Below are 22,123 nucleotides of genomic sequence, written 5' to 3' on the forward strand. Positions count from 1 at the left end.
AACAGCACTAATTTATTACACTATTATAATTTAAGTTTAGAAGAAACTAATAAAGTAGTACAGCAAATCCAAAAATTGCACAAACTGTTTTACTTCAAATAAAGGACAATTTTCCTGCTAGCATATAATTTTGACAGATTTTAGATAAAACTACTGACAGGGACCTATTATTACTTCATTTTTATACAAACTAAGAAATTTAAAATATAAGTTTAATGCAGATTTTTATTAGATGTTTACCAATTAATGGGATTTTACAAAAATTTAATCAACATAACTGGAACCTTTATTTTCACATTTTTTATGGGCCAAACCACTGTTTTGAAGGTGAAAATTACAATTTATTGGGTTTGAATACTTTGAAATTATAATGTAAACAAATGACAAGGTTTTCTCTTGTAATAATACACTTGGATTTCATGCCAACAAAATTAATATACAAAGCAGTATGTTCTCAGTTCAAGTATCAATTGCTGTATTCTGCACATCAATTTGTTGTAACTACTGAATGAGAAAGAAAGAAATCAGCCACCTCAGTGTTTCGCGAACCAACTAACAAAATGGCTGCAAGAAAGGCCCTACTATTCAGAGTCCGAATTCTTGAGCACCTGACACAGTGCAGCGCAAGACAAGAGCTTCCTCTGGACATCAAACTTTGTATTATATAACTATGACACAAAAACTTTTTACATTGTATAAATTTTACTAACCACAACTTTTGTTTTATGACGCATGTACTATTCTCTATGAATATGTAAATAAAGAAAATTGTCTATTGTCTACTGTCTATTGTCTAGATATTTTTGTAAGTAGCTCATTTTATCATGTTTTAAGTTTTATAAATAAATGAAAACGTATTTAAAACAATACAGTTTTTAAAAGTGTTTTGTTTAAGGCAAAAAAAAACGTGTTTTCAGACAAAAAAACATAAAAAAGAAGAGGTTTAGCTTTCCTTTTATATTTTTAACAATTTTAATGGATTCTAACCATAAAAAAATCCAAATTTGGCTAAAATCTTAATCATGGCTGGTTTGGCCATGTGTGAACACACATAAGGGAAGGCATCTTCCAAAACTACATGTTTAGACTTGGGAGGTTAAAAATTAGTATTCTTAATGTAAGCTAAAATTAGCACATGTTGATAATGTGTAATGTTTAGAAATAAGCAAACCTTTAACATAAAAATAGTTTTAAATTTTTAAAAGAATTATATTTTTAATACACTTTGTTAACAAGTGATTAATAGCATATCCTAGATTATAAAGTAATTCCTAACTCATGTTACAATTTACTAAAATACATTAATTGTTTTTTGTTTAAATTTTTACATAACATTCAAGTTCAATTATTAATTAATTATTAATAATTTAATTAATTAATAAATTAGTCAAATAATCGGGATTTATTTATAGAACAATGACAAATTGAAGTTAATGGAACGGTATGGCAAACAGTGACAGTATTGAATAATCAACTCCATGATTGATTGGCTTGCGGCAGGGAAGAGGTGGTGGTACTGCAGGACCACCGGCGGCGTGGGAGGGGAGACAGGCAGTCGGTGAGTGAAGCCCCAGTGAGTGGGATGGAAGCACAAGGGACTGCGTAAGTAACCGACCACATGGCCCCACTTGGGAGCCAAACACATCAATCTCCGATGTCCACTCAATTCTGAGTGGCCACATTAATAGCACAACAGTATTAAATCTGATCCACACACTTCCAATGGGGTGACCCCATTCCGAGTGAGTTTACTGAATAACACGTTTTTAAACTTTGTAATTCTTATTTAGAACACTGAAAACACACAGAAAACCATATTTGTGTGAACTGTAATTATTTAGTACTATTGATATATTACGAAAAATAAACGTACTGTACATCACAACCTTATCCCAATAGTAGAAATTATCAAAGGAAATAACTAATTGTGACAATTCTATTGATGTCACATTTAATTAGATTTTAATATGTTTTTATATACTTTTACCTCTTTTACATCAGTTGACTCTTTAGAGCAGTATATATTTTTACTATTATCAATTGTCAATAAAACACTTCTTTTACGACTCACAAAAAGTTATTCATTAATTTTACAACAATTCAAAAAGATCAATAATTACCTAAAGATTTACTTAGTCATATTTCATTTGGTAATAAAATACATTGTTCATTATTTTTACTCAATATAGTTTGGTACCGCTAATAGAAAATATTTTAAACTGTCCCTGCACTTCCTCAAATACTAAACAATTTTGGGTAAATATAATTTCATTTTGACAATGCTTAGAATTTATAAATAACTACGGAAATTATGAAAATTAATAAGATTTTTTAAACCAAATAAATCATGATTTTGGTCCATAAAGCCAAGCTTTATTAGAAAGAGCACTTAAATTTATTTAAAAATGTATAGTCCAATTGTCGATTTAAAGAATGAAACTAATCATAGTACAAATTTCTATATCTTGATGACATGAGCCTAAACAATCCCCCAAATTTATCTAACCTTTAGAATTGTATTGATATGAGTGAAAGGCAAAATACAATACTTGCTGAATAAAGAAATCTCTTATTTCAATGCTATATACTTTAATGCTTTTACAATTAGCTACAAAAATCTTCAAAAATCAATCACCGAATAAAAACTATTTGTTTCTGAATTCAATAAAATATAACATGATGTAAATTTCACTTTGGAGAGTTACTGTATTTCTTGATACCAGTTAGAATGAAATCTACTCAAAATCTATTCATGTCAAATTCATTTAAAATCATTAACACTACTTATTTATTACTGCTATAATCAACACACTGTACTGAACATTCTTTATATTAACTGGTTTGTCTTACATACTCTATGATCAATAGAATTATGAATAAGGTTTCTATAATTTAATTATTTTTTATATTTTTAAAACAATGAAATTACTTTGTAAGATTTTTACACAAATTTTGTCCACTCTTTCCAGCAATTTCTCACTACATGTATAAGGAACAACTCAACATTCCGATAATATAACTGTATTATTAAAGAAAACTGTCATAAACTTCCAATCAAGTTTTACTTGAATAAAATAGACTGAATGTAAGAATTGGTGATTTTTGGTAGATTTTGAATACAAAATCAGTTTATTGAAATCGCCCTCAAGGTAGCACTTAAAAACATTTCTACCAAAACCGTCCCCCCCTCACCACTAAGTTCAAAATTTTATAGATATATATATATGCTGTATGACACGGCTAGTGGAAATGATAACTGTCCACAAAAAACTAGACTAGTAGAAGCTTGGTACAAATATTGATCTTATAAGTTAATTGAGCAGCTAGGTTTGCTATTTTTTTAGTTTGGTTTCCATTGTGGCGGCCTTTTAGAGAAACTAAAACTGTTCTGCAGTGCTAATAAGCCTTTTTTTGTGCATCTCTAATGATTTATGAGATATCGAGTATATGTAAATCCCATGAGAAAAGGGAATAATATTTCAGTTGTCACAAAATCTACCTACTTCTTCCGACTGAGAAGAAAGAACTATTTAAATGTGATGATGACCTCTGTGTGAGTACAAAACACTCTTAAAGCTCTGATAATTGAATTGTGAATTACGAATTAGGAAGTTATAATTACAAGGGTTACTCGAAGAATCAGATATTAGTTTGATTTGAAACTATTATAAACTTTAAACCAAATTGAAGGTTTTCCAATACACAACAAAATTACGTAGTTTTAACTGACTCTCCAGTTTTAAAAGCGATGTTGGGCTAAAGTTTAGGGTGGAGCGAGACCGCGGCAGTGGCCGCGACATTGAGCACAAGCTTAGCCTTACCTCCCGCATACAGACGACTCACAACTGCAATTCCTATGTTAATGCCATCTCTCAACTCTTGTTTATGGTCCCACATTGTCACGACTTCCTCCCCCCTCCTCACAACAATACCACCAAAATGTACCTAACTGATTTTAATTTATCCAACTAAAATAACAATATTTTTTTGCTCACAATAACTCTTTTCCTGTTGGTCCTTTCATTGCTGTACTACTTACGAATTCCATAAATAATTTGGCTGCAATAATGTTTGATAACTTTCTAATAAAGTTGTGATCTAAATTTTGTACAGTATTTTACGTAATGTACAATCGACTGTGTTGTAACTTGCTATGCTTATAATGTAAATCAGCTGTAAATAGCAACTAAATAACCAGTTTATTGTTGATTGTCACTTCACTGTCGTTTGATTTGATTTCATAATTATTTTTAGTACGAGTATTATACTTATCATGTTTGTATTCCTTTTACATAAGTTTTTTTAATGTTAGCCCTACTTAGTATTTAATTTTTTATTTATTAATACTAATTTATAGTAATTAATAAATGTAATTTATCATTAATTGAAAATGTGTATAAATTGATTATACAAGTGCTTACTATATTTTTACACACCTTTCATAAACACAAAGTAAAAAAATTATTGAAAAGTTTTTAGGCGTTAATTTTAGTATAATATATTACAGGAATAAATATTTCCCACAGTCATTAAGAATAATTTAATATCTTTCATGCTGAGTAAAAATAAAAATAAAATAAATAGTGCTGGGAATTTTACCAGGCATACTGTGCGGTAAATAGCCGAGATTGAAAGGGTGTCTCTCCCTTTTTTGAAATGATCCAAAAGCGTTTCTCTAAAATGACTTCTTTAACGTTAGTGATTGAATTTTAATTTGGTGCAAAATGGACAGAAAGTATTAAAAAGAAACTGTACAGCCAGTCTGATTTTAAGGGACCTTCAGTAAGTATACCACACCCAATTCTAAATATGTATGACAATCCTTTTCATTTCTTACTAATCTTTTATTTTTATGGTTTTTACAATACAATAATACATAATTGTGATCATGATGTTTAACAACAAAAATAAAGTGGTACAACGATTTTATTACTTTTTTACCACTCTCAGAGCACATTAAATGTTAAAAATGACATATTTCTGGTACATAGTGTGAAAATACCAAAATACAATATAAGATACACAAAGAGAGAAAGTGAAGCCACATTTTGAAGTAATGTATTTTAAAAGTAAAAGTAAAGTAAATAATGTCTTATTTTACCAGGCAAAGTTAGGGCTAAGAAGCCCTCTCTAACACTTAACCTGGTATTTTACTTAGTTAACAATTAAATTTTCTGAAGAATTTCATGGTAATATAATTTTTTTCGTTTTGCACTTCAACAATTAATTACTGCAAAAATCAGGAGCAAGTTAAAGTAAGCAAAACATATCTTTATCGATATTTTATTTATATGGTAATACTGGTGGTTTTTATGATATTCTAAAGATGCATAAAGTACATACAAAGAGTTATTTAAAAAATCAAAATCTATTAAGATCTTTGTCTACAGTCTCTTTGCAATATAAGCACATATGACTTGTGAAATGGTCTCCATACTGGAAGGGGGTAATTAACCCCAAGTGAATGAAATAAGAAGTGCAATTGTGCTTCAATAGAGTCATAGTCGAGTCATTCGCGGCAGTAGCATCATAGTAACACTCTTGTGGTGCTCTTGTGTTCATTAAACCTTAAGTAAACTGGTAAGCATTAACTGTTCATATATTTTAGAACACAATGGTTTATTTTATTCACAGTATTCAAAATTCTATGTTTACACATGAACTGTAATACAGTATTTATGTATGCAATTATGCTGCTTTACGAATATTTAAGAACACAACCATTTTTGTAAAACGGAGTTTTCTGTAAAAAATCAGGAGTTAAAATAAAAACAAATGTATGTAACTGAAAATATATACGATATTAAATATTACCTATATTTCATCACAATCTGATGGTATAATAAAGTATTCAACATAAATTCAATTTGCAGAATAAAATACTATCTATTTAAAGTACAATTTCTCTTCAAAGCGCCTTTTAGAGATTTCTTTAGTGATTTTTATGGCCAAAATCACAACTGTAAAAATCCCAAAACTCCCATTTAGATATTATTTACTAAAATGCAATTGGAATTTTACAAAAAATCTACAATTTTCAAACTAAAAACATCCTAGCTCTGAAGAATTGTGTTTTTGAACATAATTTAATAAAATACTTCTATTATATCGACAACATACCTTGTAAATTTCAAAAAATGTTGTGGGCAATGCTATATGTTAATTCAATGTGTTTTGCCCCTAAAAGACAACAATGATATTTTTGGCAAATAAAATTAAATATTAAATCTAATCTCATACCAAAATTGATATTTTGGTCTAATATCTGTTGTCTGAAAATAAATGCTATCTACAGCAAAGTTGAAACATGTACTACATTTTATTTTTGTTAGTAATTCTCCGATTGATATAAAATAGATAAATGTTATATGATTAAATTCGTTTTATATATAAAAATATTATAAATAGTGACAAAATATATTTCTTTTACACAAAAATATTTTGTACTTTAAACCTAAACTATCTGGAAGTTCTGAGTGTCTATATTGAAAGCTCATTTGGATCCCAATAGTTTTGATTTCAGTTTTTATTCTACAAATCAAAATTACATCCTTTCCAAAAAAGAGAACTTTTTAGCAGATATTTATGCAATTTTAAAGATTTATTGTGTTAGTAAAGATCACAATGTAATCAACAAAACTAGAGCCTTTAAAACAAATCTGTTTAAAAAAATAACAAGAATTTTAGATAAAATATTTAACTGTGTTTAAAATATCTTTAGAAGTTAAATAACAGAAAAGTTGTATAGAAATGGTTTCAACTGCATTTAATCCAAAAAGCAGATATTTATGCAATTTTAAAGATTTACTGTGTTATGAAAGATCAAAACTTAACAACACTAGAACCTTTAAAACAAATCTGCTTAAAAAATAACACAAATTTTAGATAAAATATTTAACTGGGTTTAAAATATTTTTAAAATTTAAATACCAGAAAAGTTGTATAGAGATGGTTTCAACTGCATTTCATCCAAAATAAAACTTGAGTGAGAATCAGGGCCATACATTTGCACAATTTTTGTTGTTTGTATTAAGAAAATACATTTTCTTATGGAGGATTTTGAAATTTAATAACACATTGTTACAGGAAAACCAATGTGAACAGGAACATTTTGTTGTTTTGATCTTGTAAATCTACATAGTTTTAAATGTTAACTGGTACTAGAATGTATTAACGGCTATGTATATTATTCTAAAACTGTCTCGGAAGGTAAACATTATTTCTGTTAAACCAAGCTCACTTTAAAATATGAATTAAGAGAGCTACTGTAATGTAATTGTATGTAGCAAGTATTGTTCGTGGTTAGTCACTATTGACCCACCTCAATTTAGTGATAGACAATTTACTCCAGCTACAGACCTGGTATACTGGATTACCGCTATATCCCCCAGCACTCAGGCAATAACGGAATTAGTAACCTCTAGTGTCGGTCATCAGTCCCACTCTGCAGACTTAAAAGCATTATAATTTCTAAGACAATGTTCATAAAGTATACAATCTTTACTAACGGTATATTACATCTATATATTTTATGTAAGAATTATTTATTAATAACAGCCCATTGAAAATAAACTGTTATTCTTGAGCAAGATATGTTTTTCAATCATTTCAATTAGTCAGTGAAAATAAGAAATTTGTTTAATAAGTTGCAATTCTAGTACCTAGTGAATTCACTTTTCTACTGATAATTAAAAAGAACATTTTTAAACCACATAACAGCAAAATATTTTCAGTCTATATTTGTGAGATGGTGCTACTTGAAGTTTTGTGACCGCTACTCAGCATTTTGTGTAAGTCAATTAGCTTCAAACTGCTACTTAGTGCTCGTTACAAACTGTTACACATTGTTTTGTATGACTATTATTCAGTGTTTTGTGAACTGTCTCTGGCTATTATTCAAGTGTTTTGTGACCTGCTCCGGCTATTATTCAGTGTTTCGTGGACCGAATCTGGCTGTTATTCAAGTGTTTTGTGACCTGCTCCGGCTATTATTCAGTGTTTCGTGGACCGAATCTGGCTGTTATTCAAGTGTTTTGTGACCTGCTCCGGCTATTATTCAGTGTTTTGTGGACCGAATCTGGCTGTTATTCAAGTGTTTTGTGAACTGGCCTGGCTGTTATTCAGTGTTTTGTGAACTGGCTCTAGCTGTTATTCAGTGTTTTGTGAACTGATCTGGCTATTATTCAGTGTTTTGTGACTGCCTCCGGCTGTTATTCAGTGTTTTGTGAACTGGCTCTAGCTGTTATTCAGTGTTTTGTGACCTGCTCCGGCTATTATTCAGTGTTTCGTGGACCGAATCTGGCTGTTATTCAGTGTTTTGTGAACTGGCTCTAGCTGTTATTCAGTGTTTTGTGAACCGAATCTGGCTGTTATTCAGTGTTTTGTGACCTGCTCTGGCTATTATTCAGTGTTTTTGAACTGGCCTGGCTGTTATTCAGTGTTTTGTGAACTGACTCTGGCTATTATTCAGTGTTTCGTGGGCCGAATCTGGCTGTTATTCAGTGCTATTATTCACTCTCTGGCTGTTATTCAGTGTTTTGTGATGCTGCAGTGTTTCGTGAATCTGGCTGTTATTCAGTGTTTTGTGACCTGCTGGCTATTATTCAGTGTTTTGTATCTGGCTGTTATTCAGTGTTTTGTGAACTGGCCTGGCTGTTATTCAGTGTTCTTGTGAACTGGCTGTTATTCAGTGTTTTTTTTTTGACTCTGGCTGCATTCATTCTGTTCTGGCTGTTATTCAGTGTCTTGTGAACTGGCTTGTCTTGTGAACTGGCTTTGGCTATTATTCATTGTTTTTTGAACAAGCGCTGGCTATTATTCAGTGTTTTGTTAGGTGGTTCCAAATGTTTACAATGTATGAAAGTTCTCAAAATAAAGATGGGTGTATGAAGCATACATGTTGAAACCAAGTTGTAAACTTTTACAGGGAAAATTGGCTCTTGGTTCATAGACTATTATTCATATAAGTTGTTTTTATTTAATTTTGCAGTGTTTTACAAAACAATGAACCAACATCACATTTTAAAACCATCCTATTTATTTTATTAAAGAATTTGATGATGCTGATGTTACTGATACATTCTAATACATTTTTATCAATAAAGAACCCCAATGTTCTAAAATAGGTGTATATGTATATCACCATGAACATGTATATTACAGATCCAACGACAATAAAGAAGTCTTATTTATTTCAATTACACTTTTTTTTAATTTGTATGATGCGTAATATACAGGATGTTTCAGGAGGAATCTGCCATACTGCACAAGCTTATTCCTCTCATTAAAACAATGAAAAAGTTCATACAAAACATGGGTCCAGAAATGCTTCATTGGTGAGTTACACAGGGTCAAAGATTTCACCTAAAATTTAGCTCCCTCAGTGAAATTTAACTCACACTGAAATTTTTAGGATGTTATTTGAGTTTGTTAGATAAGTTTTATGTAAACTTAGCTGACAAATCGTATAAAACCTGTACCAGAACTCTATCTACAATAGTTTAGAAGAAAATCGGGGTAGAGCAAAAATGGTTAGGGTCAAAAGCATACTTTTTTGTATGTTTTGACTACAATAATTCCGTTAAATGGCCTACCAAAACAAGTTCTATAAAATTTGTAGAGAATTTTACTCTAAAAAAATTATATAAATTAAGTCACTAAAAACGGAATAACTTCCTTTAAATTAAATTGTATTAAGGAACACGCAAAACTAAAAATTATTAGTTATCAATGATAGAAATCGTCACCATCATTGATGATCACGTCATACTTAGCATAATACACATCAACCCCAGTTTTATCCATCATTCCTATATACACTCAGAGAATACATTGTCCAAAGATGTTTGTTTTAAATAATTGTTTGCCATTCAGCAATAGGCAGGGGCTGACGTGGCAATGAGAGGGCAATGCATAACGCCACGGAGGCAGACTTCAGTATTAGTGTGGATGTCGCAGTGTGGCTCGTGATTGATGGGACAATTTGCGTCATCATTGTCACTGGCAACCTGGTCACCCTCTGCGTACTGCGCTCCAGCCTTCAGTTCTCTCCAATCGTCTCCAGTCAATTTGTTATGAGTTTGGCCCTGTCAGACATGGTGGTGGGGGCCACCATGCCCTATCACATGGCCATGAAACTCTCCCCCACCATGGCAGCTGCTCGCACCACCTGCGTACTCAAGTGAGTACTTAAACTTTAATCCAATGGACATAGAAGTTTTTTATTGCTGTATAATCAAGTCCTGTTAAGCAAATAAGATATCTACCGCAATTTAGTTGTGTAAACTACAAGGCATGTTATGTGAATATAATTAGATAAGTATAACATTTCCAATCTTTTCAGATTTATACTAAACATTATGTAAAGTGTAAATTCACTAAAACACTTTGAATAAATATTTATTTTATCATCAACAAATATATAAAATACGAGGCATATCCCGAAAGTAAGTGTACTGAGTCTCTAAAGGCCGGATGGATTTTTTTCGATATTAGCTTTACTCTGTGTAGCCTGATTCCTCCCATCCGCAACACACACAAGATCTAAAGACATATTTAAGAATGGGATGCCATGTTTATAAGTTTAAAATTTAACTGCTAAGTACATGTAATTATGTATGTAAATGTAATTAGTTTGACCAAAGCACTTCAAAGGGATATTATCTGAAGTTTGAATTTTCAATCTACCTGATTTAATAAGAATGTTGAGAATAATCTACAAGAAACACTCTACTGCTCAGAAAGCTATACTAATATAAGGAACATTTTCAATTCCAACAGATAGTTTTATTCTATTTCCCACAAACAAGCTTATATGAAACAATATAGCTTTGACGTTATGTTTCAGATTTGTGTTCATACTGTTCGGCTGTTGTGCATCCATACTGAACATGACAGCCATAGCTGCTGATCGCTACTTTGCCATCGTTCATCCGTTAACAAGTCCTAGATGAAACAATTCAGCTTTGACGTTATGTTTCAGATTTGTGTTCATACTGTTCGGCTGTTGTGCATCCATACTGAACATGACAGCCATAGCTGCTGATCGCTACTTTGCCATCGTTCATCCGTTAACAATAGTCCTAGATGAAACAATTCAGCTTTGACGTTATGTTTCAGATTTGTGTTCATACTGTTCGGCTGTTGTGCATCCATACTGAACATGACAGCCATAGCTGCTGATCGCTACTTTGCCATCATTCATCCATTTAAATATGAGAGGACTATGAATGCCAGGTTTGAAAGCAACATTATCAACACATATTTATAGTGTTCTGTTCTTTAACCCTCCGCACTGAATTCAGGAACGCACTATGTGCCACCTGAAATAATCACTATAGCTGTGCAGGAAGTACTATGACGCTAAACAGTTTTCACCATTGTTTCGTGATGAATAATGTCCCTTAAGAGAAAAGAAATAATTTTCAAGTAGTTTATATCATTGATTGCAGTTACCCTTTTATTTATTCCTTCTCCGTTCAAATTTACCGCCATATGATGCTGTTCTATCCGTTGTTCTAACTAATCGGCTGATTCTGATTTCAGGTTGTGTACCGTACAATTCCGTTGCCGGTTGACCTTAATATGTTTATAAGAAAATACTGATTATATTTGAATTTATATTCATATTTTGTAAATAAAATAAATTTTCTATACATAATTTTAATAATTTTTGTATAAATACACAAAAAACTTTACAAATGTTAAATTCGAGTGTTTTTTTTTATATTACTTCTCCGGGAGTTAAATGCAAAGTACCTAAAAAAAGTTGTACATTAAAACAGCTCAATTCTTACGGTACTCTAACAGAGAAAAACACCAGTTAAAGGGTTAGAATATCTTCTCTGGCTCATTTTAATAAACACTACCTGTTGTAACTAACTTAAGCTGTTCTGCCAACTTATGAGTAAAAATGTTTAAACATGATGTTGGTATGATGCATTTTACTAAGTTTCTGTTATGTGATTACTATAACACAACATTGTTCTGAAATATAGAGTCAAAATGCTCTTTTATTATATAAGCTAATACATGCTATAATTGTTATTATGATCAGAGTAACGAGTATTATTTGTTTGAAGGATTAAAAAAAAACATTCTACTGAACCGTAGCTTTCATTAAATAGGAATTGCTGTGGGGAATCATGCCAAAACATGTTGACCAGAAGATTAATACTCCACATTAAAACCAGTTACAATTATAAGACAGTAAAAATTTGTGGTACAATTTAGTTAACTTGTATACATAATTAACTTGTTTGTAAAATGATACGTAGAACATGATTATACATAGTAATACAAAAATTATTTTTATGAAATAAATATTTAAAGGAGTAGTGTATAAGCAAACATTTAATTACAGTTAATAAAAACTGTAATGGAATCATTTATAACAAAGGCTTACACAATAACCAACCTTAGAACAGCATGTCCTACCGTGAGTTAAATTAAAGTTAGATAGCTGTTTGGTTGAGGCTCTGACAATGACATTAGAAATGGGTCCAGTGAGAGGATAGGTCACCGCCCCTATATAGTATTACAAATGTACAAGACGTGTTTAAAAAAGTAACGGGAGTTTTATAGTTTTGCGGGTTTGGAGAGTCCGATTGTCAATATTTTTAAATTATGTTCGTACTCATGCTCCTGAATTATATTTTTATGCTATATTGTTTACTTTTTCAGTAGCTGCTGCTAAGATTAGACGTGTTTTATGAACTCAGCGATTTTCATTTGTTAAAAAAAATGGATCAAAGTATTTGTATTACATTTTGTGTGAAAAAATGGAATAAAGTGTAAAAAAAGGGGAAATGTGTATGACTTTTTTATTTTATAATTTTTTTATGCCAACATTTTACAAGCATAGATGAAATTAAAAGTGCATTGCTGAAAGAGCTAAAGGCTATCCCAAAAACTGAGTTTAAGTATTTCAAGAATTGGAGGAAGCGCTTGCACAAATGCGTAATATCTAATGGGGGCTATTTTGAAAAACATTACTGTATAAACATTTTTTACAAAAACGTAATTCCTGTTTTTGAACATACCTCATAAGTTAACTAAAAATACGTCTCCCCAACTATAACAGACATGAAATATGAACAAGCGTACTACTACACTTTTTATGGACTTCCATAATTGTCTAAAGGTTAGATGTGACATTTGAAATATGTTTAAATACTGCATTTGTAGCAAAGTCTAATTTATCCATATATGTGGAGGAAAAATATACATAACTTAGCTATAGTGGTATGGGTTAATGCAACGGGCATGTTGATTTGAAGATGCTACACTAGGTAGAAGGCTAAATGGAACTAAACTTAACCCTTCCCACGTGGAATTTATCTTTCAATTTTGACTCAAAACGCGTAATTAACTTTTAAATTTTTTTTACATTTTATCAACTCTAATTTTTTTTAGTTAGTGGTGGCTATTAGGAATAAAAAATAATACAGTATCACAAAATAATCAGACCCCTATATTTTTTAACAAATTTTTCAAATTTTACAAAAAATCGTCAGGATTCGCCATTGCATAAAACAGTATAGGCCTATAAAGACACAACAAATAAACTAATAACAAAATAAAAAGATAATATAATGCTAAATACAACAGAAACACGAACAGTAAATAAGGAAATATGGCAAAACAGCGTTAAACACTAAAATATGCCGTGCCGGGATATATCCGTTTATCGCGTAATGGTTCGCCGCAGACTGAGGCTAAATCACGCCACGAGGGACAAAGCCACGCCCTCCCACCACTGTGACGCGCCAATGAGGTTCAAACTGTAACATCTGCTTTTCGGAACAAGTATTCAACACTCACTTGAACTCTAGCGGATTCCACGGCAACTACAATTTATTAAATAACACAAAATAGACTTTGAAGGATATATCCATTTACCGCGTTTCTGTCAAAATTAGACCTACCGGATATATCCGTTTGCCACGTGGGAAGGGTTAACATTTTCAAGGGTTAATACATTTCACCAGACATTTATAATCTCCCATTAACACATGGTGAAATGGTGTTCTTTGAAGGAAAAACCTATCTAATATGTGACTTGTGATTCCAGAATAGCCCAGACAGTGTTATTCGGTGGTTGGGTACACGCTGTGATATTCGCGACAGTGCCTCTCTACTGGAACAGCTGGCGGCCTGGTGTGTTGTGCGAGTTAGGGCGGGTTCTACCACGCTACTACACGACTGCCGTCATCGCACCGGCCTTCGCCATCATCTGGGCCACCATGAGCGTCATCTACTGGCGCATATGGCGCGAGGCCAGTCGACAGGTCATCAAACTGCGCCAGTTGCATGTGTCGAGGCTGCGCCAATCATGCTTCCAGGTATAATGAATGGATTTTTCTGTCATGCCATGCTATATAAAGTATCAACAGTATTGGTACTGAGTGGTATAACTAGCTTGTGTAAGCTTCCGGAGCGACTCTGTTAATTATTAGCGGTGCAACTACTGTGATTAAAATGTACTGTATATATGAATTAAAATAGTAGTAGATTAGAAAAACGGTACTAATTTATTTTTAGCCAAGATATACCGAATCATAGTAGTGCAGTTTAACTGAAATAACTACCAGGTATTAATACCTGGTTTCAGTAGAATAACCTGAGTTTTACCCAAATTTAAACCCCCCACAATGTTAAACTTCAAACATCTTAATACCCTTATTTCTGGCTGTAGAATCATCAGAGATGTATTATTTTAAAGATCTTATTAATAAAAAACCATATGCTTTTAAGTTTTTCTTTAAAGTTTACGCTTATCAAATATTCACAAAATAAAGCACAAAAAAAGTTCGAAATTTTTTGCCTGAATGAACACAAATTTAGACAAAAAATAAAAAATCTGTTGAATGTGTATTGATTACATATACACATCTCCATTACACAATGAGACACATCTTCCATAATTCTAAAATTAAAAATAAGGATGTAAACGTTTCCTCCCCACATTTAAACAACCTTACATACTACAAATGTTAGTTAGTGACATTTTTTAATACTGGCATGCTCTAGAATGCACGGCACTCTGTTCCTCATACACTGAAGAGTTATAATTATTATTGCTGAATAAAACATATCAACAATCTCCTGCTATAGCCTGAACCTACCATGTACATGTTATATGTTGATAAATAACTAAATTAAACATCAGCGACGATGGTATATTGACTGTTGTGCTATTATGTGATATTAAGCAAGGATGTATGTAAAAATAGAGCAAGTATCAATATTGTAAAATAAATAACAAAGTATATGGCGACTGAACTAATTTCTCCGTCTCCATGAGACTGAGGCCGAGAAGCTACTAACAATACGCTTGTACACTGCAACACTCATGTTCTTAACTTACAGTATATTTTGGGATAAATGTCTATAAAAGGAATGTACTATAATAATAATAATTGCTACTCTGTAAACTACTGTTAAGCCACAAACTTGACAAACTTCACTGGCCTCGTGTCCTAATACCACATAATTGTTTTGCTGTTGTGTAAAAACTAGTTCTTTGTTACTTTTAGTGTAAATAAGAAGATCTTTAATAAAAAGTTTTCTGACAGTCAGTACCGGAAATTATAAATAAAGTAGTTGTGTAGGAAAGTGCGGATTCTTTTTTAACATAATTTTTATGATACTCTGGGACACATGCATGTTAGTGGAAGTATTGATTGTCATTTTTAAGTCTTTATAGTAAAGTGGTAAACTGTATAGTGTTGGCAAAGTAATGAATGGTGCATAAACAGGCTCTGAGTGATGTGAAGTGCAAAAGAAGGAGGAAACATGTGTTGTTTAAAAAAGAGAGAAATGTATCCTGACACAAAATGATTGCAATAGTTGCGAAAAAAAATTCGAACAATTATAGAACTTACCAACGCATGGATAACAAAATGTTTATTTACTTCTTGGAGAAATTTTTACCTTATCTCAAAAGATGTTATCTCTTCAGCTTGTGGTTCAGAATAGGTTCGTTCACACTAGCATTTTTGCACGCCCTGCCAAAAATCAAACCCGATCTGATTGCCTCCATGGCATGTAATACACTCTGTGCATGTTGTTTTTCTCCAAACACTGGCATGTTTTGCCAATTTGTGGCATGTCATGCTTGCAAGTGTAGTGTATGGGCTCGTATAGGATGTCACCATACAAAACTACTCCAACAATTGGAATGTGCTACTCCTCAACGTCCTTAGCATTGGCTACACGTAAGAGAATTTGTACTGTTCTGGGATGAACTCAACTGAACACTATCCCAACACTGCTTGTCCAGGTTGTACTCCTGGTGATGGGATGTTTCACGGTCTGCTGGCTGCCATTCCTCGTGGCTGCGTGTGTACAAGCGGCTGGACACCAGGACCTCATCTCCCCCACCGTGTACAAGGTGGTGCTGACCCTGGCTATCAGCAGCTCAGCAGTCAACCCGCTTATCTACGCCTGGAAGAACTCCGAGTTCAAGCGGACTTTGGGCACCTGGTCCGCTGCCGCACCGCAAGCCACTCGCTGCAGCACGAACGCTCCAGTATGGACAAACACCCACGCAACAGTGCTCTCTTTATTGAGACACACGCAAACACGGACTCTGTCTTCCACGAGTTGGAACAGTTGTAGTGCTATTATTTTTATAAATCGTTGTGTCCTTGTATATTTTTTGTTCCTAAGTTTACTTTCACCTCCTTGCAATCCTAGTTTTCAAAAGAGACAATTTGTAATTTTTCTCACAAAAATTGGCCAATTGATTTTTAGAAGACACACATCTTATTTAATCTCTGTTTACCAGGGGACAATGTGCTTGTGATGGGCAGATTTTTGGCAAAATTTAAGCTCTTTTCTAAAATATAAAAATAGCATTTGTTACTTTGACACAGGCATTTACAAATTTGAATAAAAGGTAAAATTATAAAAAATAAAATAAAGCTAATATTTGGGTTCCATATTTTAATGATTTAAAACTTTTTTTTTGGAAAACATTATTAAACAATACAAAATAATTTAATTGCCTTAAAATGAGTGTTTATTCCCTTTAATACGATTTTTAGACTAACAGGGATTCTATGCTAAACTGAGCCTGAGCATCAAAAAAGTAAATCAACTAAAGCAAGATAATTGTATGCTACGACCCTTTGTAAATGTATACATTTTAACAAAGCACAAAAAGTAATAAATTATATTTTCCTATTTTTTCACATTTACTGACTGATGCTCGTTTGGGGGAGGCTGGGTAATTTTTAATCATAATTGGCCAACCTGCTTCTTTAGCTCAGAATCAGCTGATTGCTGCCATTGTTGATCTCATTAGTTGGATTGAAGATTCGTCTTTAAAAATTTGATTTTTTCTTACTTTTGTTCAAAATCTACATTAAACTAGACCATGTAAAATCGTAACAGCCGTTACATAACACATACAAAAGTTTGTGTAGCATAAAAACTATACATTTTTAGTAAATGAACATATGCTGAAGTAGGGTTAAACACATGTTTAATTAAGTTGTGGATGTACTTTTCATTATAAATATATTTAAATCATGCAACGGGTATTACACATTTTTAAGTAACAGGTGTTACAATTTTAATTTAAACACTACAATGAATTAAAAATCTAACTCATTTTAATATGTTTCAAGTTGGATTCAATAATAGAGGAGCAAGATAGGCCCAAGTGCCCAATTTAATAAATTTACAATTAATAACATATTATACAATAAGAACACATATTTTATAACTAAACTGTTTCAATATAAATCTAATTTTAATTTGATATAAAACAGAATTTTGGCATAGTCGTTGAAAAAAAAACGTTATAGCTCATACTAATGTATGAATTTCTGAAATTTAGTTTTACCAAAATTATCATTGGCATGATTTATTTGTACCAAATTATTATGATATTTTTTCAAGAGAGCTAACTACCTAACCTAGATCAGTATGTTACACTTGAGGAAAATAAAAACCTTATAAGGTTGTTAACAGTTGTTTACTTAGTTGCTTCATAAATGATTGTTGTTCATCTTATCTTATAGAAGCTACTGAAATTTATTTATATTTATTTCTTGATTTTTAACTACTTCATTGTTGCTTATTAAATAGTACTTGATGATTTATTTCCTGGATGGTTTTGGCACTAACAAATAATAGAATGAAGTGGTCGAAGGAAAGTTGATGGATGAAAATAAAATACAAGCTATATCTTGGAAAAGAATTAGACAAAATTAGAAGAGAGAAGAGGAAAGAAGAAATAGAAAAAGATTCAAAATTGCTTGAGGAAAATCAATGTAAAATCTGAGAAAGAAAAAGGAAGCATAGGAGTCGAAGAAGACCTTCACTCCAGATTTTGAAGAAGAAAATGTAACACCGATTTATTCCATCATCCCTAACAGTAATGTTTATTCTGGAATGTATGTCTAGTAAAACTTCCATGCGAAACAACAAAGGTATATAAATATAGAGAGAGCATTTTTTTATGCAGCTATTTGTCAAATCAGTGTTAACAAAGAAAGTTACTTTATCTGTAATGTTTTAAAATCTCAAGGTATTAAAAATAATTCATTCACTGCAGATTATCAAAACATCAGAGCTATCAAATTTGAGCTATCAAACTGCCTGATCAAACTGTTAAGCCTAAAGGTTAATTTAAAAATTACAAATTCAGCACAAAAGTTGAGGTTTACGAGAAATAAATGTATTTGCTAATATGTTCTAGGAAGTGCTCCATATTTTGTACCATATACTGACTAGAATCACTAATGATATCAAACAAAACGTATCTATGTTTGTACACATAACACCCGTTACATTCTATGCAAACTTTGTTAAATTAATGAAAAAGTAAACGTAAGATATTAATAACACTGTTAGTATATATATTTTCAAATTGTTATTTAATTTTGAAATAAATATTGTTTATTCAAATTTGTATATTAATTTCACAAAGTTTTGGAATTATTTATTTACATCCCTTGCTACGTCTAAATTGTATAACACCTGTTACAACCGGCTTTTGATGTATAACTAAAATTCCAGTTGAAAATATATCAATGTGATGTATTTGGGATAACAATTTAACATCATATACTTTAATTCAATTCTAATGTTATTTTATATTTGTATACTTTTATAAGGTTTACTTAAATGAAAACATGTCCAACTGCAACACCTGTTACTATGGAATCCCAGTTAGTTAAAACGTTCGTAATTTATCCGTAACAAAAGAAAATGTATATAACTTGTATCTTTATTGTATTTACTATTTTTTTAGATGAATTTATAATTATTTTTCTTTTTTTTTTATTTCATGATATATTGGAGGAAAAACGATTTTTAGCCTGGCAGTGGACACTGTTACATCTTGGGGTAAAAAGATCTCTATGCTAAGTACGCACAGATCTGTATCTCTCCTACTTTTCTAACGGTGACTAGTTAAAATTTATGCTGCAATTGAAAATCTCGCTATGTGTGAAGTGGGTTTTATGATTAAATTTTTGTTGGCAAAAAGCTACATACCAATTTTATTAAAATCCATTGCCAACTTTTTGACATTTATGGGAATGAAAGCAGAGTGACGCAGTGGTATTTACATGTATTAAATGTACCAGTGTCTCATGATCACTGAACATTCACAACATTCCCCCAAAATTTCAACGAAGTTTATATCATGAGATTACTGAGGAATAAACTTGGCTACCACAAATTGTTTGCCAGGTAACGAAGTTTATATCATGAGATTATTGAGGAAATAACTTGGCTACCACAAATTGTTTGCCAGGTGGGTTCCAAAAGTCTTTAGAAAATACCACAGAAAAGAAAGGCTTGCCCCATCACTGGATTTCCTTGAAGACTACAATGAACATAGTAATGATCTTCTTGATTGTATTGTTACTGGTTACGAAACATGTTGAATGTTAGAAGAAAAGAAAATCAGTACTGAACATTGACATAATTTAAATAAAAACAGAACAAAAAACACATAACACAAACACGGACAAGGAATTAAAATGTTTTAACAAGATGCTGTATATAATAAGGATAAAAGTGATACAAATTTAAGAATATATCTTGCAAATCAAAGGCGTACATTCTGGAAGCCCGTATTATGATCTATTAAATTATGGTAGAAGGAACAGAATATGTACTACGTTATTAAAATATATAGCTATTTTCTGCAAATACCTTTAAAATGAGTGGAGCCCTTGGATTACTTTTTATGCTATCCTTGGAGGATTCTCCAAAGGTTTAGGAATGCTAGAAATGGGTTTTGCGACAATTTTGTATATTGTACTTTGGCGAAAACAGCTGTTAAATTTTAGAAACAGTTTTTTAAGATTCGGAATCAGATTTAAGATTTGAAAATTCTGGATTTTCACTAGATCATCACTAGTTCCCATATTAAAAACAAAACGTATCTTGATAATAAACGTAACGGTAATGTATCTTGAACATTCTTCAGTTTTAAAAATAAACAAAATGAAAAGTATATAGCCTTATCTGTATTGCTCATAAATCAGTGTTGGAAGTATAAACATCCTACTTCTGATTCTATTCAGCAGTTTTGATGTAAAGTTCCAAGTGATATAAAATATATGCTCTATAACTATGATCTTTGCATGTATAATGAGATGATAAATTTAAGAGACATTGTAAAGAATCACATGTTGTGTTGTTTCTATACTCAACTTACAGAAACTCACCATATTTGTTAGCTCCAGAACTGTGCCAGCTTGTTACAGATGAGTAATACATTTAATCTATACTGTTCCCACAACACTCACCTCGACTCCTGTCACACCCAGAGCGGCTCGCAAGTTGGGCGTCAGACGAAACGGAACCTTCTCTGGCACCCTGAGTGTCTTCCCCTTCTCGAAACACACATTGTAATCGATGTGCACCACCTACACAGCAGAATGATTCATTACAGTATAAAATTAGAATATCACTTCATTAATGTGTCATTTTGTAATAAACACATTTTCTCCAATGGGATGGTGTTTTATTTTCCTCTGTGTCCATACTTACTTTGGAAAGTAAATATTTCTTTCTAAATATGTGGATTCTCAAATTTGGAAAAAATGGGGGAATTTAACAACAGTAAACAATAAAATGATGAAATACTTGGGGATTAACAAAAGTTTCTTAGAAGTTTATACAGTTTACAATACAATACCTTAACAAATCTAGATTTGAAGCTACACATCTTATTGTCTGAGGGCTGGTTTTTGAATGAGGGTTATACCCAAAATTTTCTACATCAAAATACCCGCCTGAATCAACTTAGTGATCTGAATGTATTCAAAATTGAAGGGTGCAGGGGAAAACAACTAAGTCCAAAAAAATCGAAATTCAGTTTATGATGCCATTTGATATTGTATGGTCTATATTTTAACATGCTGTAAGCTCCAGGGGAAGAACTAACTCAGTCACAAGATATAACCATTTAAAATATTGTAGCATAGGGGAAGAAACATGAGTGTTTTAGAAACATATCTATTAACACATTCGAGTCTACGCTCGAGCCAGACTCGAGCGCCATTGTTTAAACCCCCGGCCGGCGCTCGAGCGTGACTCGAGTACAGCTTTGCCGATTGATATACGGAGTTGCTCGAGTGATATTCGAGTGCCGTCTGCTGCATTAGAAAGCCAGCTTTGATGGTTAGTTCAGAAAAATTCCGCTAGGCGCTACTACGTCATACCCGCTTGAGGCTTTTGTTTATCCACTGACGTGGCCTGGCGCGTCGTCAGTCTGTCTACGACAACAATAATTTTTTTAGCATTTGAAATTTTTTTGGCAATTAAAATTATTTGTAAATATGTATACAGTAAATGCCTTTAAAAACATTGAAATTACTTGTTTTATTTATTCAAAAGTTAGTTTTCAAGTAACACAAGACATGCGGGAGTTTTTATTTTTCTTCAAAAAAGAAAACTTTTGGAATTAAAAAAAAAAAATAATTAGATTTTATAGGAACACAGTTTTGCATATCAATTTAAAGAGGAAAGATAGAACTTTCAATAAAATATAATATCATATACATAATATTTAACAGTTTTCAAAAAAAAAAAAATCTGAAAACCAATGAATTTATGCAGACCAGGCTATAAAAACAGCAAATTGCAAGCCAGA

General features: G+C 31.9%; 2 protein-coding genes across 2 annotated transcripts in view; one reads left to right on the plus strand and one right to left on the minus strand.

The window, feature by feature from the left end:
• The window catches only part of LOC124355547 (serine/threonine-protein kinase SMG1-like), a 152,596-nt gene that overhangs the window by 36,945 nt on the left and 93,528 nt on the right, over positions 1 to 22,123 (minus strand). The window contains 1 exon segment of the mRNA XM_046806709.1: positions 20,775 to 20,894. Coding sequence (XP_046662665.1) covers positions 20,775 to 20,894 — 120 coding nt within the window.
• Positions 1,583 to 17,583, plus strand: LOC124353612 (beta-1 adrenergic receptor-like). Its single transcript, XM_046803529.1, has 5 exons — positions 1,583 to 1,742; positions 9,874 to 10,180; positions 11,119 to 11,235; positions 14,072 to 14,342; positions 16,283 to 17,583. Exons 2-5 carry the CDS (start codon positions 9,909 to 9,911, stop codon positions 16,805 to 16,807), a joined length of 1,185 nt encoding a protein of 394 aa, XP_046659485.1. The 5' UTR covers positions 1,583 to 1,742; positions 9,874 to 9,908; the 3' UTR covers positions 16,808 to 17,583.

Source organism: Homalodisca vitripennis, chromosome 2, assembly GCF_021130785.1.
Source record: "Homalodisca vitripennis isolate AUS2020 chromosome 2, UT_GWSS_2.1, whole genome shotgun sequence".
NCBI lineage: Eukaryota > Metazoa > Arthropoda > Insecta > Hemiptera > Cicadellidae > Homalodisca > Homalodisca vitripennis.

Coding starts and splice junctions, on each gene's coding strand:
- LOC124353612 (XM_046803529.1), top strand. CDS start 9,909: ATGCATAACGCCACGGAGGCAGACTTCAGTATTAGTGTGGATGTCGCA. Junction 11,236..14,071: donor GAGAGGACTATGAATGCCAG/GTTTGAAAGCAA, acceptor TTGTGATTCCAG/AATAGCCCAGACAGTGTTAT. Junction 14,343..16,282: donor TGCGCCAATCATGCTTCCAG/GTATAATGAATG, acceptor CTGCTTGTCCAG/GTTGTACTCCTGGTGATGGG.